The sequence below is a fragment of the Phaseolus vulgaris genome, chromosome 3 (genome assembly GCF_051622355.1).
Source record: "Phaseolus vulgaris cultivar YP4 chromosome 3, ASM5162235v1, whole genome shotgun sequence".
Lineage (NCBI taxonomy): Eukaryota > Viridiplantae > Streptophyta > Magnoliopsida > Fabales > Fabaceae > Phaseolus > Phaseolus vulgaris.
In genome coordinates, this window is record NC_143500.1 from 53,509,095 (window position 1) to 53,534,179 (window position 25,085).

General features: G+C 30.7%; 2 protein-coding genes across 2 annotated transcripts; both read right to left on the reverse strand.

Annotated features, from left to right (window-relative positions):
• Positions 1-4,495: 4,495 nt before the first annotated feature.
• On the reverse strand, positions 4,496-5,125 carry LOC137808653 (defensin Ec-AMP-D2). Its single transcript, XM_068609885.2, has 2 exons — positions 4,967-5,125; positions 4,496-4,875 (listed from the first exon to the last, which is right to left on the reverse strand). Exons 1-2 carry the CDS (start codon positions 5,028-5,030, stop codon positions 4,703-4,705), a joined length of 237 nt encoding a protein of 78 aa, XP_068465986.1. The 5' UTR covers positions 5,031-5,125; the 3' UTR covers positions 4,496-4,702.
• Positions 5,126-10,225: 5,100 nt separating this feature from the next.
• Positions 10,226-20,809, reverse strand: LOC137808655 (UBX domain-containing protein). Its single transcript, XM_068609886.2, has 10 exons — positions 20,590-20,809; positions 20,273-20,403; positions 20,078-20,194; positions 19,362-19,557; positions 15,760-15,837; positions 15,610-15,678; positions 13,418-13,561; positions 13,207-13,303; positions 11,174-11,460; positions 10,226-10,580 (listed from the first exon to the last, which is right to left on the reverse strand). The coding sequence occupies exons 1-10, from the start codon at positions 20,689-20,691 to the stop codon at positions 10,416-10,418; spliced, it is 1,386 nt and encodes a 461-aa protein (XP_068465987.1). The 5' UTR covers positions 20,692-20,809; the 3' UTR covers positions 10,226-10,415.
• Between the last annotated feature and the right edge of the window lie 4,276 nt (positions 20,810-25,085).

Genomic DNA, 25,085 nt, shown 5'->3' on the forward strand with positions numbered 1-25,085 from the left:
CTTCATCTCCCTTGCACAGCCCAACCCTACGTTGGCTTCTTTTAAGTTAGTACCACATTCTATGTCAATCACAAGTCTTGCCGCCTTAGGTTTTGCAGGGGCACTACGTAGGACAGCGCCACAGACACCTTCAGAAAGGTAGAAGTCAACATCTTCAGACACCTTTTGCTCATTCCTTGCTACATTCGTTATAGCTGTGTAACTTTTCCCCTGACATGTGATATTTTCCGCAGTGTAGCCCCTAGTGAGTGGCGTTAGCAGCTTTGTCGTTTGCGAACACTGTTCATCTTCTTCCTTTGTCTCCCATCCTTCTTTCGCCCCGATTGACCAGTGGTTCTCCCCCTCCCACGGCCGGTGCTCCTCCAAACCATTATTGGCTGTAAAATCTGTTTCTTCTACATAAGTTTCTGAGGAGGAAACGCTGTCTGATGATTCTGACTGGGCACTTTTAAACTTATAACTATCTTCACAACACATTGGTATCTCCTCCTCAATAAGAATATTGCATAGCTGCTTATTAATTTGCACACATTTTGCTAATCTCGCACTATCAACTTTCAAAATGCGAACTTGGACCCGTGCATATGCCAACATCTCCCACGATTCAGTCACCTTGTCAATGGATAAAAGTGAAGCCGAAGGGTTCACAATTCCGATCAACTTGGCAAAGCAGTCCCTATTCCAATATGGCAGCGGTAGACCATAACATCTTATCCATACTATTCTATGACTCGATCCGCTAGATACCGTCCAAGGCATTATGCTGGCAAAAACATTGTCAAACCATTCACCATTTTGTTTAATAATCTCCTCCATACTCTCCCCTTCTCTCAGGGTAAGCATTATGAGGTTGTCCCCCATGACCCTCAATGTAAGCATACTCATTCCCCCTTTCACTACTTCCTACCCCAATCTGTCATTATCCATAGCGTCTCGAAGCTTCCCAATGGCACTTCTTTCCATCCACGGAAAAACAGAGAAATGGGTTTTGATGCTCGGACCCTTCCATTGTTCCGAGTGTTCTCCCGTCACAGCTTCAGCATAGGATCTTCTCCCCTTCTTCTCCACCCAGGTCTCCTGACTACTCTGTTTTCTGCTAGGCTCAGCTACGTTCTGATATCGCTTCCTTTGTTCCGATTGTTTTTCTGCGTGGATAACCTCGAGACCTTCGTGTCCAGTCTGCGTGATTCGGAGTAAGTTCTCTTATATTTTGGAGTGTTAACGTAGAGTTTCCTACTCCCTATGTACACCTAATCCAGCTCTTTCTCCAACTGCCCTGCATTTCTAACACCAAAGAAGCTCACAAACCCAAACCTCCGTCCCCATTTGTTAAGTCTTCGTGGGATAAAGACCTCTTTCACTCTGGCCCATTTCTGAAAGATCTTGAACATATCGAGTTCTCCAAGCTCACTTGGGAAATTCGAGAAGAAGAAAGTTATGTAGTCTTGCGCAGTACCGTTTCTTCGTCCTCTCTCCGTGCGGCCTCTCCTCTCCATTCCCAATCTCTCCGTATAAAACCGGTTATTAAGGCTTCTTGAAACCTTTGGAGAACACTATCCCTTTTTCTGAGGGTTGCAGAGAGAGATCCTGGAAACGTGTCTATCCAACCATTATAATATTAACCTAATCTGTCCAAATATTAACTTATGTGGCCAATGATATAATAACTCTTTTCTTAAAGTGATTGTGATTATTAATTATATTTTTACAAGGAATTGGGCCATATAACCAAGCCCAATCCAACCATTATAATATTAACCTAATCTGACCAAATATTAACTTAATATGACCAGTGATATAACAACTCTTTTTTAATGTGATTGTGATTATTAATTATATTTTTACATGTTTATATGTCTTATGTTATATTTTTTAAATATTATGTTATATTTTTAAATGTTTATGAATCTTACGATTTGCGATACGAAACTATTCAAGATTCGAAATATAGACTCTCCGATTCACGATACGATTCACGATTCAACTACCATGGTTCTTGTATCTAATTATCTTTGTCTTGTTTTTTTTCTGTGTTATTCATTAATATGTTTGCATTGTCCATGTTCTCAATGTTCATTTAAAATTCATTTGAACTATTCATTTTCTATTATCCATTGATTTGAAAATACAACTATTATATTAAAAAAAAGTTATCTTTATTTATAACAATATATAATAAGATACTCTTATTATTTATACAGTTTTTTATTTTTATTTTTATTTTACCCTGAATTATATTTTAAATTTCAATATTTTGAATATTAAAATTATCATTTTGTTAAGCAAGCATCAATTAAAAAAATAGTGAAAATACACTATATTTGTCCACTTAAAATAACAATACACTGTTATCCCACAATATAATTATGCCTTTTCCTTTCTTTTATGTAAATTCATAATAATATATATTACTTCTTTAATATTATTTGTATTCATATTCTATATTACACATTAAATGTAAAAATTATGTATATAAATTTAAATAAATATAAATATTAAATTTTAACTCACTAAAATAATATATCATGATAAAAAAATTACAGGCACACTTATTCTATTGCGTTTGTTTTCCCTAACAGTAATAATAATTTTTTTAATAATTATAGTTACCAACCATACTAACTATATTACTAATTTAAAAATGAAATTCTTATTTATGATATTATATGTCATTAAAAAAATATAATTATAAAAAATTCAAAATATAAGAATGATCTGAAACTAATTTTAAATCTGTGTAGTTATTTTTCAATAGTCTTCAACTTCTTTTAAATGTTTATAGAGTTTATTCAATAAATCAATTATTCCCGAGTAGCTTCCTTTAGAAGCATGACAATAACATGGTGCCGACATTTTTTTTTTTCTCTTCTAAATAATTATTTTTTGGAAATATTGTGCAATGGTAAAAAATTTGGATTTTTTTATTGTATAATTTTATATCATAATTATTAAAATAGTTAAATTTTAAAAAATTAATAAAATGGATAAATAAACGACTTTAATTGAATTTTATTATATTGAAATCACGTTAATTAAAAATTGTGACATAATAAAATTATATGATGATTTATTTATTTTAATAATTTTTTTAAATTTCTCACCTTTTATTAATTAAAATGTAAAATTATACTATATTGTGAAAACATCCTAAAATTTTATGGTCTTAGCTTATCACTAAAACCCAATAAATGAAAAATGCCAAATCTATCCCTCTCATCCTACGCGAGTTGGTAGACATGAAAATGATGTGATGCAATCTTAGACAAAGGAATAATAAAGGAATCTTTGTACCTTTATTCTTCTTGTTTTCTTCCTGCAATTATTTTTTGTTTTTTCTTTAAACGATTTATAAATTACCTATTTAACTATTCCATTTGATAAATATATCATTATAAAATTTTAAAGATTAAAAAGGTAACTAATTTCTAAACAGGTAAATTTTGAAGTAGGAGAAATGGTCAGACCCAATTTTAAATAACTTTTTATAATTTTAGGAAATCATTAAAAAAAACATATTTTTAATATTGAGAAAATGAATCATGAACTGTCGGTAAGTTTCGGATCTCAACAGTAGAACTTATATTTTTCTTTAATTAATATTTCCATCTTCAGTTTTGATGGGACAAAGTACAATAATTGTCCAGTTTTGATGTGACATAAAGAAAATAGTTATCAATTATGAAGATTTCATATCCAAACAGATAAGATAATATGTTATAATGTAATTTTATTGTATTATTTATAAATATATAGTTTATACACTGGTTCATATTTATATATTTATTAATATATAGTCTATCTATTAGTTAATAGTTTTTGATAAAAAATTGGGTTCAAAATCTTATATCAACTTAAAAGTTAAAATATTTTATTTTAGTAAGCACTTCTTGCTATTTTAGTAAGCACTTCTTGCGTTTATATATAGATAGTAAGTTATGTAGTCCTGTCACGGACAATGGTATAAAGTGAACACGGACATGAAGATATATATAATATTTAACATGTAGGATATGAGACATGAAATTTATATATTATATAATTATAAATTATATAAATTGATAATGAATATTTATTTGCATAAGTACGTTTCAGATTATTTTTTGGAACATAAAACTGTTTTTCATTAATTCAAAATGTATTTTTTATTTTTATAATCATAATAAATAAGTTTGAGTTTTTAGAAAATTAATATTTTTTTTTAAATTATATTAGAACTGTATTAGAATTGTCAGAAATTTAATAAATAATTTTGAATTGCACACTTCACGAACACGTATGAGTGTCGTGTTCAATATGAATATCCACCGCGTAATTTAATAGAAGTTTGTGAGATTCAGTAATAATTTTTTTTTTTTAGTGATTGATTTAGAGCATTATGTTGTTTATTATATATTTTATTTATTTTTATCATTATGTTATTTTTTATATTTTTATTTATGGTATTGAGTATAAAATATCATTGATGATAACAATAATAGGGTTAGGTGAATCGTAATTGTGAAAGTAAGAGCATAAAATATAGTATTAGATGATGAACAGATTACATTACTGAATCCCACTGGTCTTAGAAAAAGATCTGTAGAATAGGAGATAAACAAACAAACAAAGATTTATTCTGAAACACAAGTACTTAACTTAACTCAACAACACAGCTATAGAAAGATGATACATAAATCATCTTCTATATATGGAGATTGAAGTTTTAACAGTGTTTGGTGCAGAAGCATCTACGACGGAAGCCACGGCAGTGTCCTCCGCTGAAACGTTCAGTTCGGCAGACAGAAGCACAGTTGGTGTCACTCACACATGGTCCCTTGAAACGGTGGCTCTGAGACTCACAAGTTCTTGCCTCCGCCACCATTCTTGGTCCCATCTCTGCTCAACACATTATGCAACACAACTTATAGACAAGATCACAATAAAGAAAACCCTAAAATGGAAGTATTGAGCATGGAGAAAAGCTTACCAGTGGCGAGAAGAAGCAGAAGAAAGACGAAGATGGTTGAGACAAAAGACACAGAGCGAGCCATGGATGAGAGAGTGAGCAAGTTTCAACTGTATATATAGCGAAATGCAATGGAGCTGCTTTGCCTTAAATAGAGATCATCAAGGTAAAAACATGTGGTAATATTTCTTACTTACATTAAATTACTTAATCAATTATTTAGTAATTTTAATTGCATCTTTTAATTCATTCTTCAACTTTTATTTTATTATTTTTTAATTATTATTTTTTAATTAATTGTACAAAAAGTGTATTCTAGCCACTTTTGAGAACTCGTGAAAATATAGCAAGATTGAGTGAATCTATAAAGTTTAGAGTAATAAAAAATGTAAAAAAAAAAAATACTGAATTTAAATAGTTTTTTAATTGAATTTTATACCGGGAATTTAAAATTTCTGAAGAACTAGTTAAAGATAATAAATTTCGATATTCAACTTAAACAAGTTAAAAATTATAAAATAGTTACTAAATAAGGAGTTTAACTATGACAATGAATATAAAAATGAAAAGAAAATAATTTATACTTTCGAGTCCTGAATTATATAATGAAAAGAAAATAATGTTTTCTGGTTTGCATTAAGACCCTGTTTGTTTTAAAATGCTTTAGGAGAAAAAGATGATTATTTGTGAAATGAATGATCGAGAAAAAGGTGAGGAAGCATCATTATTGAGAAGCGGTGGTGATGAGAGAGGCTTTATCGCTTTGAGACAATCTTTATGACAAACACGGTGTCGACCTTCAGCTTTTCCATTTTCACGTTTTTTTAACATTTCAGAACTCATCACTACACGTAAGCGCGTTTCCTTCTTTGCTCATTCTGTATCACATGGGCTGGTAAGTGGGTCCCTTCGCTCGTACCAAACAGGACCTTTCGCTCACTTTTTTATTTACTTTTTTTCATTTCTTTGAATTTGGTTGTAGAGTATTACGTATTCATATTTCTTTAAACATCACTTTTTGTAAAGAGGGAATAGACAGAAGAAATAGAAAATATGGGGATGGAATTAAGAGAATTATTATTATTTTTTTCGGTTGGTCGATCGAATTATTTTATTTTATTATTTTAACGATTTTCTCGTACTTATCTTGTTTATCTGTTTTTCGTTTTTTTAAATTCTATACTTTGATAATACTTATAAAAGACATTCTTACATTAAAGTAAGACTACTCGGTGTTATTAGTACTGGATGATGAAGTACTTGATTCTTGAAATCTGTATCTACTTATATGATTATCATGGATATTTTATTGGACCGGATTAAGGATTTGAATCATAGTTAAGAATGTATTACATAATATTTCATCATTAATTAGTCTAATTAATCATCTGTTTGGATGGTTTAGGTTGCGTCGATCGTTCTTGACAGGTACTAAACTTTCAGGTGTCGTTCGTACCGACCAGTACAATATCAAATGATAAAAAAATATTTCATTTATTATTATTATTTATTAATATTAACATTTCTTTAACTATTTACTATCATTATAAAAGATAAAAAGTTGTAAAAAATAAAAAAAAAACACACCTTTAATTTGATTGTAAGTATCACATAATCCACTATGGTTATAAAAATAATTTACTTCTCCCTCTTTAAATATGTATTTATTTATTTTATATGTGGATTTATATCTCTTATTTATTTATGCAATTGTTTTCTATTAATATTTTAATTGGATTTTTTTCATGTTCATTACGTTAATTTGGTATGATAATAATTATATAAAAATTAGTTGTACCTCTTGGTGAGGACTATAAAAAAATAGATTATATGATGCTAATAAGTTGTATATAAAAATGAATTATATTTTCTAATTTTTTTCCGGAAATCCTTCCTGAAGAGGTTTATATATTTGTTAAACTTTAATGTTAATCATTTTTAAGTTGAAATCTAATATAATCTTAAAGTGTATAACTTATTTAGTAATCACCTATTATTAGACTCGTCGGTTCAATATATATATATATATATATGATGAAATATGGAAAAGTTACTTGAAGATAAGTTTTATTCACAATTTTGTAAAGTAAATTATTAGTTTAGTATAATATGTTATTTGTACTACGTTAATAATGAATAATTTTTGTTTTGTTAGTCTCACCCAATAAAGATTACTTATTATTTTATAAATTTATTTTGATTATCATTATTATTTATTTATTATTATTAATATTCTTAATTTTTAATAGTGTTCATAGTACGAAATCAGTGTGAACCACCCTACACCCTATATTATTTCACCAATCCAATGAATTGTCATTAATAATATTGCAACACATTATCTAACTTAATGGAGAAAAAAAGAAAGAGATAAAGAAAGGTTATGTCATGTTTGGAATGCTGTAAAAGAAGTTCGCAGAGCTTCATGACAGAACTTGTCACATTATACGAGATTTGCTTAATACTGAAATAGTTCATGCTAATTACTTATCTTGAAAACAAAATAAAAAACAATCATATAGATAAATAAAATAAATAGGGTATGTTAGTAATTTTTAGAATTTTTAATATAAATATAACTTTAAATTACAAATATAAAATTCATTCTTTTTCATACATTTTTACAAAATCGTTTATAGTAATTTATAATACATATTACTCATCAAAAATTCACTAATTAACCTACACAAACACTTGATTTTTTCTAAGTTTATAGTAATTTATAATACATATTACTTAGATCAGAAATTCACTAATTAACCTACACAAACACTTTATTCTTTCTAAGTTTATAGTAATTTATAATACATATTACTCATGTTAGAAATTCACTAATTAACATACACAAACACTTGATTCTACTTCTAAAAGATTTATGCATGGATTTAAACTCAAATATATGTATCTATCATATTACTTGACTATGAAATTTACACAATAATGCGCATAATAATCTTAATATCAATTCATCTCATATGACATGGTTAATTCATACAACAGACCAAACCAGTTATTTTTCAAACTGTAAACTCATTCATACGAATATCTTTCGACTCTCATCACCTAATAATCTTCATATGTATGATTCTAATATATCAGTAGAGTCATGATATCTCATTCTAAATGAATCATTAGTGAATTCACATTTTTATTTTTTTCAACTTTGAGAAAATCTTTCGAAATATTTTCTAAGAAATTTTCAACTTTTTAATGTTGTATCATATTGAAGGATATTTAACTTTGTATCATCTTAAACAACTCCGATAACGAAGTGTTGGATATGTATTTTTTTTCCAAGTTTAATTGGGTTTTTCATATTAGGATGTTTAAGATAAGAAGCTTATATGACTATTTTAAAAGTAACTTTTTCTTTTAAAAAGTGTGTGTGTGTGTTAAATCCATGGATGAAATATAAGATGAATGAATGAAAGTTGGAAGTATTATTAGTATTAGCAATTTTGGGGAACACATGTCCCTCTTTTAGATTTGTGTATCTTGCTTTACCACTCAGTGGAAGGATGTGGTACGAATTTGCGGAAAAAAGGTGTCATCACTCATTATTACAAAGAATGAATGTGTACACAAAAGTGAAAGAGAAGGAGATTATTTCAGAGCAAATATTTGTTGAATATGCAGTAAATTATATATATAGATAGATTTTTATTCTAGTTACTATTTGTATACTCTTTTTTTTTCTTATAGTAAATTAGCTATTGTTGTATTTCGAATTAAGAAAATGATTTTGTTGATTTTAAGAAAAAAGTAATGTTTGATTTGTATATTTTAATATGAAATTAAAATTGTGTTAGTAAGAAAATCACGTTTTGACATGGAGAATTTTCGTATTGATTGAATATGAGTACGAATAATATCCAATTTTGTATATAAGATATGGGAAGAGGTACGAGTATAGGTATGTACATATTTGTCTCATCTCTAACCTCATATACATGTCTTGGTTTTAAATTATTAAACTTGTTTTAGTTTATTAGGTAATATAAAAACTTATTTCATGTTTTCTTTTTGGTTCTAACTTTCACTCTCATCTAGATGACTCTTTTTCACTACACTTTTTTTTTTATAAGTTCATTCAGATCCTCAATATATTTTTTCTCTTATCACAACCTTTGATTACACACTTTTTCATTTGTGAGATTTCGTTTATAAGGTGTATTACATTTTAGGAAGGACAAACATCAATTACATTCAATGAAACTAGGCATACATTTGATTATTTTCACTTTTTTAAATATTTTTTATTTATTGGTTATTTTTGTCACATGTGAACATCCTACCCTCAATTTTAAGTGTTGGGTAGTATAAAGTTAGTTTATTATGTAACATACAAAACTTAACGTCTTTGTGCTCTTTGTCTTTAATTTTGTTTCATTTATAAAACCTTATTTATAGAACTTTTCTTTTGCTACAAAATTTTTCATAAAAACCCTCTTTTGATTTTTTATCAAAATCTCAATGTGAATGTTTGTTCGTAATTTTGACTATATATGAAACTATTAATTGAGCTTTTAGATAAGTGATATATAAGGTTCGAACACATCTCTTAAAATATCGTACACATGTATCGGACATTGACACTCGTACGATATTTGTAGGACACATATTAGTGAAACGTCCTATTAAAAGAATATTTGTTGGATTTCTGACAATTCTAACACAATTTTAAAACTGAGTAAAAAATTATTATAAATTTTTTTATTATGATTATAAAAATAAGAAACAAATCATTTTGAACCAGTCAAAACAAACATCTGCTCCAAAAAAACCAAAACATACTTGTACACATAAATCTTTATTGTCAATTTATATAATTCATATTTATTTTATATATAAAATTATGTTTCTATGTTCTATATTTTAAAAATTGTATACATATATCTATATCAGTGCATCTGTGTTGTGTATCGTATCAGTAGTCAGTGATCCTTATCGAAACTGCAGTAGATTTTAGAAAAATGTACACCTGTGTTCATCATTTCATATAAAATTTAGAATTCTCTTGTTGGAAATAATTTTCTGACACAAAAACTTCAATAATTTTGAAACAAAATAGCAACTAGTGTCAGTATTTTCTCTTGGTTCTTGAATCGAATTGCTGGATTCTTATCCAAGAAACATTTATGTGACAGATCATTGACTTTACTAACATTAGAGCTTCATCAATACCCGTGTCAGTTTTCCAGTTAAAAACAAGCTTACCGTTAATTTACTAACCAATAACATTTTACTAAACAAAAAAACACAAGGCTATAGGAGAGAATATTAACAAGGTTAATATATTTCCATTAACTTCGTTTAACCCATCATTCGATTCGTGGTATACACAAAGAGTTAATAACCTTTTCTTTGAACATAAAGATCCTCATAAAAAGATGAAAAAGGGGATCATATTGATGGGAATCACCAATCTGAAGTTCTCAGTCTCCAATTTAACCCGGTAATGAACACGAACTCAATCCCATGTCACCGAAATCATAGAGTTGGCAAGGCCTGAATCCTGGAAGGTTGAATTACTTTCATAGTCCAGATTTTTAGATGCTCCGGGAATTGCATGAGTTAGTCTAAATGGCTTTGTTTCATCCTCCCCTAGTTGGGTGGAAATAAAAGACCACAGCAGCTTCAAGAAAAACAAAGAAAATCAAAACCAGACAAATAAACTAACAAAAAACACAATCAACTTGCATCCCAAAAGGCAAAGATCCTTTCATACAAATCTCCACACAACACTAATACTTATTCTGAATAATGGGTGGTGTAAGAAATTCAGGAATTCAACTGAGGGTCAATAACTCTGTTCTCCAAATTAACAAGAAAATAAGCTTGCAATTTAAACCAGGGTACATAATTATTATCATTAACTTTGCAGTATCCAGCAGTCATCAAATAAAACGTAACAATTAACAGTACTACTGTACTACAATACATAATTAACTCATGTTTGAGTAAGAGTGTCCATGATAAATTTAATAATTAAAATATTTCCCTTTGCCATACACCCATATCATATACATCCATAACAATCATAATTTCAAGAACAATGTAGCAATATCGAAAGACATGCAGATATAAATAATATCCAGTAGTCTTTGAAGGGGATAAAGAATGTACAGCATCCAGAAATCATATTAAATTGGCAGAAGATCATCTTTAAGAAAAATGAGAACATTAGGTTGGATGAATTCCTATAGGTATGAGAGCAACATCTGTTACCTGAATTGGATCCGTGCGTAAGAAATTACGCTGAACACGTTGACCACCTGGAAGCCGCACACCAACTCTGCAGAGGAGATTTCTTTCAGCCTTGGGTTCTTCAGGCAGGGGTGGATATGTGGGCCTCTTAGCCAATTTTGTTTCTTGCCCGTTGACTGCAACATCAGCATCTTTATTGTCTCCACCACCAGCCATAGCAGTTGATTCTTTCATGCTTTCCATAGAAGCTGCCAGAGCTCGTTGAACTTCCTCATCCTCCTCTTTATTTTCATTTGATTCTACCAAGGCTATAACATCAAACAACATGATGATGAAAAAATTAAAAAAGACGGTTTCATCATTAGAAATGTAAGGTAGACATATCTCTATACTAAAATATAAACCTTGATTATCTTTGTTTTTCATCTATTCCCATTTTGATAAAATCAGCATATCATAATCCCAGATTTCAGATCCTTATCACTTATTATTTTCTTAGAATATTTGTTAGTTATGATTCTATTAATTAGGGGTTTCTTTATTTTTTTATTAGCATAATTGTTAGATATGATAATACTGACAAAGGATCTCTTTATTATTAATTAGGATATTTTTTAGTTATGATCCTATTAATTAGGGTTATCATTGTAGCCTTTTTTCAAAGACATTTATTTGGAATGATAATAGCTAATAACAGATAGCTGCAGAGTTTTCACCCACAAAAACATTATAGCATGATAGCAGAGTGCGAGATAACCACTCTATTTAATGTTATAATAATACTATTAAAATTTATAATAAATATTCTACCATTAAAATGTAGCATAAATCACACTCATAGCCAGTGAGGTTTTTTCGAATGACACTAACACCCCAGTTCTTTAAAAACTTTACTCAAACCTCCCCTTTGTTTTAAAAACATTACATTTGCCCCCCTTTTTACAGTAAACATGTACCCCCATGCAATCCCATTTTACATTTCATAATGACAAAAGTCGGGGGTCTCTGTGATTTACTCAAATTATATTCAATATTCTGCTGTTAGAAAATCATATATGAATAAAAAAAAGGTTCAATAGTCCAAAGTTGAAACATGGTCTTTGTTTGGAACCACCATTGGCTTGGCAGACTCCGACCAGTGCTATATATTTAAATAAATTTATAAAAAAGTGCATTGACACAGTGGTTGCCTTGACTAATGTTTGTACATGCCCTATATTTGACCCTTCCCAACCTAGCTTTGTAAGCTATTTAGAAATTACATGCCCAATCCCACATCACTCAAGCCCAATAAGCCATCATAAACCTAAATCTCATCTACATACAAATGTGATGAGCCACCACAAGCCCTCACATACACACAAGCATAGTTTAATTTTTCCTCTCTCTTCTCTCTTTCTTTTTCTCTCTTCTTATGCTCCCTCTACGCTACAACAAACTTTAAGAGACAACTACTTTTTTTTTGTGCCAATAAAGGTATTTCTAGTGCGACCGAATTCACTGATTTTGTCCAGTCTAATCTGATTCAGATCCAGTTCAATGACATTGACACCAGTTCGAGAGCAGGTCCAATCTTGTGACTTGATCCAACTGACCACAAGTTCGGTTTATAATCAAATCAGCCAATCCAAGAAAGTTTAATAACACTACTTGAAACTAAACAAGCATAGACTGGGATTATAATAGGCTGGTGAGTATAGAACAGAGTTGCATAGACACCAGTTTGAGAACAGATCCAATATTATGACTGACTGAACTGGTCACAAGTTTGGTTTATGGTCAAACCAACCAGCCAATCTGACCTGAGTTTAATAACACTACATGAAACTGAACAAAAAGTGTATGCGTACGTACCTATGGTGTTTCCTTCTTTTCCATCCTGATTATATTATTTAAGATTGGGTTTATGATTGGTTGGTGAGTATAGCACAGATTTGATGTTCAAAAAACAAACAGGAATACTTAGGAACGCATTGGTGTGCTAGAACTTGTTAACATCAAGTCATCTAACACCAAACAAACACCTAGAATATAGACAGAGACTAGCAAAAAACCTTTAGGTTTTGGTGGGCTAGAACTTCCTCTAGGACGCTTGTGAGACAATGTAATATGATGATCCTTAGGCCCTGCATCAAGGAATGCTAGTAGACCCTGCATCAGTAAGTTAAAAAATAACCTAGTTCAGGATTTATTTATGAATAATGTTTCAATTTCTCAATAAAAAATGTCTTGATCATAGCAAGTTAAAAAAACTGTATCACATACTTCCAATAAGCTTTCGGGTGGAACCATTCCAATCCAAGAGCGCATCTTTTGGCCAGTGATGGGGTCAATAACAAGTACAACAGGAATTGAATCCAGTCGGTAATAAGTGCAGACTTTTCTGCCTTCAGTTGTATCATCATATACCTATATGCAAAAACAATAATTGACAATGAAAAATTGTATATAATACAAAAAAAATACAACAAATGTACGTGTTTAATATCAGCAACAAATACTTTTGAAAATATCACCATAAACCCAAATGCAAGCAGCAACCACTCTTAAAGAATTGGAACTATAGAGGACTTAAAACAGCTACCACAGGGGGAAAGCAGTTGCCATTCACTGGTTAGAGCAAGTTTACATAAGCAAAATTGCCAAGAGTACAAGATTTGAGAAGGACAAGAAAGAAGACTTAAGTAATGGATGCTCCTAAATTAAAGAAAGTATTATTTCAATCATCCAACCCGATCCCATAAAGTATCAACCTGATGATTCTCCCACCAAAAGCAATTGTTACACTTACACACACACACACATCATCACAATATCTAAACACATATATAATAATTCATTCACTTTTATTTTTAAATCCAATGGATCATATTTTTTTGTTTCAAGGACATGATCCATGCAATATCCCAAAGCTAACAACCAAGGACTGATCTAATTAATACTTAATGGATCAAAGTCAATTCATCATAAATTTTTTCATATTTAATTTTTTTAGTATTCTCTCCTCGCCCATTCTCTCTCAATGGATTGGAATTGGATCTATCAAGTCCAAAATTCAAAATTCTTAATAAAAAAATTGTATTTAAAAACTCTAAGAGATAAATAATATTTTCTAACAAATTAAAAATGTCATTAAAATAATAGACACACATTCAATGTTGTTTTCACTCAAAACATGATTTAAGATCAAATACAAGCATACAAAATTACTGATAAAGAAAGTTTCACCAAATTAAGTTGAACAAGAAAACACTCATTGAACATAAACAAACAGACTGGGTTATTTACTTTAGTTACTACTTGCACCAGAAAAAATCAATAGTGTTTGAAGTGAAACTAAAATTTTATTTAGAAATATCTGAAGTCTTATACCATGTGGAAAGATTGAATTATTAACAATGAATCTTGTACTACAGATAGATCACAGATTCACAATTTCAATATTTAAACAATTATTCTAGTTCATTCATCCTAAATCCTCCTTCGGCTTTCAGCTAGCTATAATCTTTTAATCAACCAACGAATTGAACCCATGGTATATTGAAAGAACAATTGGAGTTTGCTTTCAACTTTCAAAAACTATGATATTTTAATTTGTCAAAAAGTATTTTTTTATCTCTTAGTTTTCAAATAGTATTTATTTTATCAAGAATTTTCGACCACCTAAATCCAATTCCAATTCATTAACAGAAAGGGGAGAGGGAAATGGGGGGCAGGGAATAGAGAAAGAAGAGAATATTTAACAAATAAATTTATTTCATTTTTAAAATATATTATTTTATTGGATGCCCATCCATTAAAAATTATAATGGATGGATTGCATTGGATTTTATTAGATGGATCATGGATGGATTGGAATTGTTAGTGGAACAAAATAAATTATTTGTATCCGATCTGTAATGATCTGGCTAAGAATTGATTTGATTCATCCATTTTATCATCCATACAGATAGAAAATATTATGAATCAAGAGGCATAGACAAATTCCAGTTACTGTAAACCTAATTTAACTGGGTCTCACTGACTCAAGTGCTCTATACTTTAATTGAAAGCTGCTGTCTAAACTACCAACTAAATGTAAATGTCCATCAAACTAATAATAGACACAGTTAAGAGAAAGATATACATAAAATTTAACTAAACACAAGAGAAAATGTAATCTGACATGAGCCCATTTTGAAGTCCAAATATCAAAATCCTCCAAACTTCATAATTAATTTAATTAATCTGAGTGAATTTGTTCTTTTATCCAAAAATTACAATAAGACATGGTTAAGCTTAACCGCATACCGTTAGAGTGCCATTCTGTGTATTATGGGCAAGATAATATCCAGAAACTTTTTTGAAGAAATTTGAGAAATTATACGTACTCTTATATAAATGCCAGGTAAATAACATTTTGAAAATAGAAAAAAAATTAACCACCAGTGTTCAAGTCAACAGAGTAGGAAACTGACCTGCCAGAATATACAGTTTGTACTAATAGTCTGAGAAACAGCTTCATTGGCCCATGTATCACGATTTAGCTTCACAAAGTGATCATGATATTAGTGCCAATGCTGAAACAGATCAAGAGAAATGAAAATGGAAAACCAAGAAAATAGTACCATATGGGAGCTGAATTCCTTGGTAGATTGTATGTTCACCAACAACCATTTGTTCTGCACGGAAGCAGCATCTTTTGCCTGCATACAAAGGCCAAATGTTTAGTCACAACGTATACCATTTACATTTACATTTCAAAATATATGCACTGCTCATCTAGACGGACCTGCTACAACTTTTAGGCAAAAATTCCCATAAACTATGGAGATGGAAATGATTGTAATCCAAATGAGTTTAGGGCATCAACTTGTACTATTAACAGACAGATGAAAAAGAAAAAAAAAGGAAGTGGCAACTTAAGCACTCTATCATGTATGCAAAACAGAAATAATCTATATCTTATTAGAGATCTCACTATGATAGACCAATTCCTGAAATAGGTAGGTATTAGCCAGTTCTAATTTTGTACAAGTTATTAAGCAATTATTTTTACATTAATTTCATATTAGGCAGTATATGTCTGATATGACAGTTACAGTGATTTATAGGTTCTGTGACTGACTTGTAGAAGACAATTACAGTGTTGAATTGTTATCCCTTGTCTGTAAGGAATGATGAAACTCTTTCTTAGGAGCAATGTTATCAAAATCGCAAGTATACTTGCAAACTCACACAATCTATGAGTACGGAAGACCAAAGAGAGAACAAGTGCAAAGCAGAACATGAAGGTCACGGATCGTTGCAAGATTGCAACTTCGCTCATGAAATCAGCAGATCATGCATCATGTCAATCCTGAAAGCGTTCATGCAGACTCAGACTTTGTTGCCCAGTTCTAGTTCCCAACTCCTGTAGTTGGCTTTCCAGTTTGGGTTATAATGACCCAATTTAAAAAAATATAAAATATGACCCTTGGATTACCAATTGCAAATCAGAATCAAACATCCTACTCTGTTCCACTATGCTCATCAACGACAGGTTGTCACTGACCATAGCAGCGTACCATAGTCATCTCTGGCCCTTGTAACACTCGTGTCTCAGTAGTTGCCAGCCATCACAACTAGCACTGACGCTTGCATCACCGTAGACAAGGTTCACATCACCATCGCTGGCACCAACTCTTGGGGGTGCCATTTTTTCTTGTTGCTTTGGCTGTTCAGAGTTTTTCTTCTCAGAGATACTTATTTTATTATTTTAGTTAACCATCACAATTTAAAAGACATTTCTTCTCAGTGTTTGTTCTATAATTTTTCTTCTGAATATTTTCTCTTATTCTTGCTTCCATTTAGATTGGGAGCATTATGTCAAGTTCATAATTTGTATTAAGCAATTATGAATTTACTAGTTATTATCAGTTATTCTATGGCTTATGAAACTATTTGTGTTATGTATTGGAGATATTTATGATTATTGTCTATATTATTTTAAAATATAGTTCATGTCTATAAATGTAGTTTTTCCTATATGTCTTATGAGTCGAGTTAAGATCTGTTATCCCCCTTCCGGTTCTCTTACAATCATTGAGTTTGACAACATTGTTAGGGAAACACTCTGAGTATATACACAAACAAATATGTCCTAAAACCCAAGTTATTTCTTTCTTTATTTAGAACTCAGCTTGTTTAATTCTTGAGTCCAACACATTACTAGAGAAGGAAAATTATTTAAGTGGTGGTGATGGAGATCACTATAACAACTCCCAGTCCTATGTTAAACAAGGCTGATTGAAGATTATATGCAAATTTTGAAATGTTGTTTGCCCAATAGCTAGAAATACCAGAATACAAGGGTTTGGAGTATTTTATGAACGGGATTAATAATGTTACTACGAGAAAGTTGTGAACTTGCAACCAAAAGATGTACCAAAGGAAATTGGTCTTTCAAACTCGACATAAATTGAATTGTATGGAGAAACAATGGGTTTTGAGTCAAAGAGAACAATATGTAGAATCTTTCCCTAATGCCTGGCAAACAGGTGAGTTTGTGACAACTAAACTCGGAATGTTAGGAAGAGAAAGGGAAGATGTTGGGTCAGTCTGGTTTTCACCCTAACCCTAATCAATTGGGTGATAGTCGAGCAAGGGTGCAGAATTCTAAAACATTAGCATCAGTTGGGCAACCCAATACCAATTCTGAAAGAAGTAATTAACAAACTTCTGAGTTCAGAAACAGAGGTGCTAGAAACTTATCATACCAGGAGTATGTGAGGAGAAGAGAGAAAAGTTCACTGTTCTCACTGTAACAAACAATTTGGCCATTCCATAGGTGTCGTAAAAAGAAGTAAAAATGCTTATTCAAGAGCAGCATGAGGGGGAGTTTTTGGGAAATCAAGGGCGTGAGGGTGCGTCGGAGTGTCAATCGCCACAATCTTTGTGCATGGCGGTCGCCTGATCGAGACAATCTGAACAATGGTGTCGTCGGTTCAAACAGCGATGACAACTGCACAACGGTGGCTCGAAAAAAAAAGTCACTGGTGAACAATGGGTTCACCAGGATTTACCTAACTCTAGATACCATGCGAAAATAAAGTAAAAAGAGGTATAGGATTAATCCCTTGTGTATAATGAACACATAGGATTATGTATTTATAGATAAGAAACATACAAAAGATATGGGCTAAGCCCATTACATCTAACATATGTAATGATGACTATGGTTCAGATATTAATGACTAAAAATATACTTCTTTTGCTTGTTCATTTCATTCCTTAGGCCTCCCAACCTGATGTCACTTATTGGTGGTCCAAGAAATAAACCTTGGTTACCAAATGCATTACTGAAGCAGAATAAAGGAGTCTTGTTACTTCAGCCTCGGAGAATCAATGGGTACAGTCTCAACTGAAACAACTACAGGTTGTTTGCTCCACACCTACAATATACCTTGACAATCAAAGCATTGTTGCTTTGAGTTGAAGCCTTGTGTTGCACCATTAAACAAAATACATGGAAGTGAACATCTTTTTGTCAAAGAAGAAGGCTATAGATCATTCCCACATAGTTGCTCGTGTTGCTCAAGATCAAATTGCAAACATTTCACCAAGCCTCTCTCTAAACTCAGATCTATAACTCAGACAAACTCAAGTTCTCAGACATCACCAATCACCCTGAGTTATAGGGGACATGCTAAAGCATATTGTATACGATTAGTTAGTTGTCACCTAAATTTGGTTATAATTCAGTTGTACCTAACCATCCTTTGGTTGTTAGATATAACCAACTAAAGTCATCCATAAATTGTGATCAATTGTACTTTACAACAAAGATTATCGATAGCTTGTTTTCTTTGTTTTCTCTAAATTATCTCTATGGCATACCAATCTAAAAAATTTAATGTTAATTTCGAATTAGGTAGTTAAACATTATGATATCTAATAATTATACACAAATTGTGTGACAGGCTTGTGAAAGGAAATTAAAGTGCCAAATTGTTATTCCTTGCCTCTTGGGAGCAGGAAACACCTACGTTAGGGGGAAACCCCTAGTTTGTACACAAATATGTCCTAAAGACTAATATAATTTTATCTTTATTGAGAATTTAGTGTGCTAAATTCCGTGAGCCTAACACAGTACTAGTGTGTGTTTTTTAAATTCTCTCCACATTGTGTTTGGCTTCACTCTTTCCACTCCAACAGAATCTGGAAAATCCAATCTAAGAAGCATGTTTACCTTATCAAAAGGACCATTGAACATCAGATGAAATGGTGGGCGATAAAGTGAAGCAAGGTTGTCCCGAGAAGTCTCTGCTGTAGAAGCAGCACCTTGCTCTGGCTCCCAAACTCCTGGATTTCTCATTTCCTCTTCAAAGTTACGAAATGCAACTAGGGTGCTTGGTTCTTGTGAACGATGCCCAACCCTTGATGCTCTGCATAAACATGACAAAAAACAACATAAATACATAGTTTGAATGTCAAAGCAACATATATACTATAGCACAAGAAAGTAGACTTATAAAACTCAATGAGCCAAACTAAAAAATACGCAAATATTTCTTAAAGATAAGACAAGTAATAAAACAACATTAATTGAATTCAGGCTACAATATCAAGGACTAAAAAGTAAAAACAACATTAATCCTTTATGATACATCTCAAATACCATAAAAAAAAATTGTCGGCATTATACTTCTTGGTGGGTAGTCATCAAACAGACACGCCAAGACACGCCATATTCAAAAAGTTAAACCTTCCAGTTATGTATGGATATCAAGACTGTCTATCTAGATTCAACAATTGATTCTTCTTTCACCTAATTTTGTTTCACAACTCAAAGGCACACATAAACAGCTTGCAGATTATACAAATATATAATCCAGAGAATAAAAAACACCGAATAATATGCATCTCTGACAAAACAAAAGAACAAATGAGGAAAAAAAAACATACCCATACAGCATTGCATCGTCATAGAGAGTTTCCCTTATTACAGGCAAGGGAGGGCGCACTTCATCTGCCTCGTTGAGTCCAACACTTTCACTCGCCGTTGCGTCCTTCCTCGGTTCACTGAAACAACAAGTACAAGTTAGAGAGAAAGCAACCCACAAAAATCACTTACAAATAGCACAGGAATCGGAGTACAACCTCGGAGGTTGGTCAGTCCAGGAATCAACATTTTCCAAAGGTGGGGTGTGCAAAGTTGGAGGCGGCACTGCCCCACTTTCACTACCTATCAAAAACAACTGGAGGGCCTCCTCAAGCTTCCAACTGGTAGCCTGTTACAACATCAATCACAACAACAACCCTAATATTCCGTAGATCTGTTAACAAATAACAATAGTCTACACTTCTCTCTTGATTAAAATTCACTCCCCGCCCCTATGAGTGGTAGGAAGTTTCAAGATTACACAATAATGAGTGTAGAAAGATGTGAAATTGGGGAATTTGGGAGAGAGCGAAACCTGGAGGAACTGGCGCGCAGTTTCGGCAGTCTGGCCCTGAGCGACCTCAAGAAACGAAGAAACCATGCTCTGCTGCTCGTTCGTGGACAGCACTCCTTCCATTGATTCCGATCGAGAAGGGATTAGGGTTCGTTCCAATCCAGAGGAAGAAGATGAAGAAGAATATGAGTACTCATTAACCAACTAACACACTCTTCTCTGTAATCTTTAATGTTTTTGTGAAATAATAATAACAATAATAAATTATTATTATTAGAATGTTTCTCTTCCTAACTTTTACATATTATTATTATATTGGCAAATATAATTTTAAAAAATATTTTTAACAATAATTTATCACATGTTAATCTATTTCACTGTATAAAGATAACTTTTTTTAATGTTATTTTTTAATTTAATTAATAAAATGAATAATTGATTTTTTATTTTAAAATAATTAAATAACTTTTTTTAAATAACGGGTATATAATTTTTAATATCATTTTTACAAAATTATATATATATATTAAATTCTATTATTTTTTTAATTAATTATTTATAAAAATAATAAAACTATATAGATTATAAAGCTATGCATTTTTAATATAATCAAAATGTAAATATACGTGTGTAAAAATACTTGTGTTTTAACTAGTACTTATTAATAATATTTATTTAATTATAATAAGAAACAGTATCATAAATATTATATATACGAATTAAATCAATCAATTAAATTATTAAATTTTGAATAATTTCGATAATTTACTACCAAATTTCTTATTAAAATTTGACTAAAAACATCTACAAAATATTTTGCTAAGGTGTGGTTGAGTTTAGTTCTTAAGGACTTATTTGTGTTGATTAAGTTTGTGATGCTATAATAGAATCTTCATCTTAAGCATAAAAAAACTAATATAGCACATATTATATAAAAAAGAATAGAAGAAAAATGTAAAATAAAACATGAAACTTGCTTAAATTGAAATCTTTTAAGTTCAAAAGAGATCCAAAACACATGACTTAATTCTCGTGCAAAATTTATGATTCTAGTTATCTACTTTCAAAGTATAACAATCATGTCGGGTAAATAAATTATTTTGAAAAATATTGAACCAAACAATGGGAGACTTTTTCAACCTTTTGATATACACAAAACTACAACACAAATAACTTAATTATCTTTTATTATATTTCTCCAATTGATATTCGACTAAACAACATCACAATACTTGAAACCCCAAGTGATCATTAGTCGATTATCTGTAAGCTCTTTCCACTAAGAAATTAGAGATTAACACTTGGTTCACGTCTTTTAGTGAGACAATATTGAAATTTAATAAAAACAACATTGATTTTCAACCTTGCTCTTTACTTTTTGTTAGGGAAAAAATACAACAAATGATGGATATATGTGAACCTTAACAATGAACAGACAATAAAAATAATATGAGTGATACAGTCGATGTTATATGGAAAGATGCGACAAATAAATCATTTTATGCCCCATCAAATTAAAGGATATTGCATGTCATACTCTCCTGTAATAGGGAAAGGTTGATCAAAAGGGATTAAGATCTATTAATGAGTTGTCACCATTAATCATTTAGATTTGGTCTTACCTCTAATTATTATTATACTATTAAGTTTATATATCCATTTTTACTTTCATAATTATTAGCACAAATCGTTTAATGACAAGTATATCAATCGCACGATAGTAAGTAGTAAGTAATTATCGTTCTCCTAAAGGACTTGTGAAATGCACGACAATAATTACAACTCATAACTAATTTAGACTAAAGAATATTTCCATACATTGTTTTGATGTTAACAAAATTAAAACCGTGCATAAATAATTAAAACCTTTTTTGGGATTTTATCAAACCACTTAAAATGTATATGAAATTAGATGTGATGTGTTATTGCTAGGGTTAGACTTCATTGAACCTCACTCTCATGCACATAATCACTCGACTTTTTTCCAATTTAATACTATAGTCAATCCATGAGTTTTCTCAAACTCAATTTTCTTAGTAAAATGAGTTTTAAGTTTCCTTGTTAAGAGTCAGATCCTTAAGCATTTAATAAACAATTTTGCTTTCACAATAAGGATTTAAGACAACTAAGGAGTTAAGTTTCATTTATAGATACAAGCTTTAGTAGGTATTTTACTTTGGTTATAAATTACAAACGATGTTTTTCAATACCCAATGAATCAAATATCAAGTTATGGGTGATAAAATCACAACAAGCATCAAGCGTAAAAGTTGAGTGTTATCATTATGTCTTTAGTAATAAAAACAATTAATTATGTTTAGCTTGGAAAATTGTTACTGTTAGAGCAAAAATCCAACACCATGTAGTTTTGATTAAGTATTTAAAGTAATAAAGCATGAAGTTGTGTTTGATATGACGAAAATCAAACCATACAAGTAAATCATTTATCAAATGATAAGAGCACCGTGACTAACCACAATGTTAGGTAGTTGAAGATTAAAGTTTAGACGATGACTACATTTAAAAGACCAAGTTGGCATCCTTCTGACCTATCATATATTTACGAGTCAATCCGATTCCCATATCTCCTTGGATCTCCCGTTAAGTTGTTAGGAGTCCCTTTAGTTGAATCATTATGAGTCTCAGTAAAAGTTGATTAACCTAACTCTCAATCAACAATTTAATGTTTCCTTTTACTTGTAGTAGCTCATGCTTTGATTCACCCTAACCAATGATGAGTTTCTATTAAGATTGGAGTCTTTCATTCCTTGTCGCTTCAATCCAAATTGAACTCGTCCCAACAACGAAGACCTTCCTATTGTAAGGTGATACTCTGCCCTTCCCTTAAAATCCACTTTGAGTTTTAGGGGTAAAGGAGTAACTAATCTAACTTATTGAGTTGTCAATATATTGAACAATTAACATTTGAGCGAGCCACCTTGTCTCACTTTGGGATGAGAGGGAAGGTTGGTTTGACTTAAATCCCAAACATTTTCTTTCATCTTACATTGTTTTATGATGTAATAAGATAGATTTGTTATTATTATTATGCTAACTTGCTTAGTCCCACTGGGAAAACCTTTGTTCCACTCGTAACTTTAGAATCCACTCATTTTTCCTAGTTTCTGAAAGCCCTTGTATCTTGGCTTACTCTTATTTCTCAACTTGAGTTTTGAGTTTAGCGACTTTTATCATTAACAAAAATTTGCGCTAATAAGACAGGTGGGGAGTGTATGCCTTTTTCATAAAATATAAAGCTCTTTATACTTTAACGAATAAATAACATCAAATTCATAGAATAAATGGTCAAGAAACTAATAGAGAGAGAAATGTCCTTTTCATTATTGGTGGACATTTCGTTAAATTGAACTGCTCATAGAGCTTTTGATTGAGTTGTTTATGTTTTAGAATTCCATGGATAATTAGGGGTTTAAGTTCAAAGGTTACAAAATGTAGTGTTTTTTTTAAGGGTGATCAAAGAAACCAAAACTTTTTGCTACTTTCTTTTCTATTTCTATTTCATAGCGAAATATTTCCTTTGTATCGAAATCTTAACAAAAATTTTAAAAAAACAATTGAATTGAGAACACAAAATATTACTCTAATCACACATTCTCACATCTCTCTACATAACATATTACAATTATCTTTTTCTTTAACGTTAAATTATTTTGTTAATTATATTTTAAAGAATATTTTTCTTATAACTTCTTAATTATAATATTTAATAATGACTCGTATTATTTTAAAAGTTTTTAAAATGCAACACAGACATGTGTTTTCATAATTAAAATGTACTCAATAATTAATGGTTATAAAATTACATATTGTTGGAGATCCCACATCGACTAGAGATTAGAGCCTTTCATCGTATATAAGTGGGTGCAAACCTTAACCTCATGAGCCGGTTTTATGGGGTTGAGTTAGGCTAAAGTCCATTTCGTATCACATATATAATATAATTTATAATTTATAATTATACATAAAAGAGACTTTCTTTGCGTAAATATTTTTCTTTTCTATATTAGTCTAAAATCAAAATTTTTTTTGGTTTTCTTTTATTTCTATCACAATTATCTCACACTCGATATCATTTCAAATTTCTTAAATGGTAAATTTAAATATATGAACAAAATTATTTTTAAACAAAACAACATAAGAAATAGTTTTTATTTTTTACTTATTTTTCTTTTTCAAATTTTCACATATCATTTGATCTTAAAATTGATAATGCGGGTAGGTTGGATAGGACAACTCGTGGTCTGATAGGAAAAAACACTAGATAAACTTACTATTTTAACATATTAACTTGTTTAGGTTCATCCCATATAACTAGCGATCCATACAAACTAAGTACGAGATGAAGTTGATCAACCCCGCATAACCTCATATCTTAAAATTTTATTTCAGTACCTAAAAATAACACGGGGAGTGCAACCAACCTTAAACATAATTTCTCTTACATATAGTTTTCTTAACCACAAATTTTTTTGCATGAGTTATTGAGAAAATGAGTC

Bases quoted from the DNA above. Each gene is read 5' to 3' on its own strand.
- LOC137808653 (XM_068609885.2), bottom strand. From the start codon at position 5,030: ATGGCTCGCTCTGTGTCTTTTGTCTCAACCATCTTCGTCTTTCTTCTG. The intron at 4,876-4,966 runs GTAAGCTTTTCT...TGTGTTGAGCAG, and splicing joins TCTGCTTCTTCTCGCCACTG to AGATGGGACCAAGAATGGTG.
- LOC137808655 (XM_068609886.2), bottom strand. From the start codon at position 20,691: ATGGAAGGAGTGCTGTCCACGAACGAGCAGCAGAGCATGGTTTCTTCG. The intron at 15,838-19,361 runs GTAAACATGCTT...CTTTGTATGCAG, and splicing joins TCAATGGTCCTTTTGATAAG to GCAAAAGATGCTGCTTCCGT. The intron at 10,581-11,173 runs GTAACAGATGTT...TTTTTCTTGAAG, and splicing joins TACGCACGGATCCAATTCAG to CTGCTGTGGTCTTTTATTTC.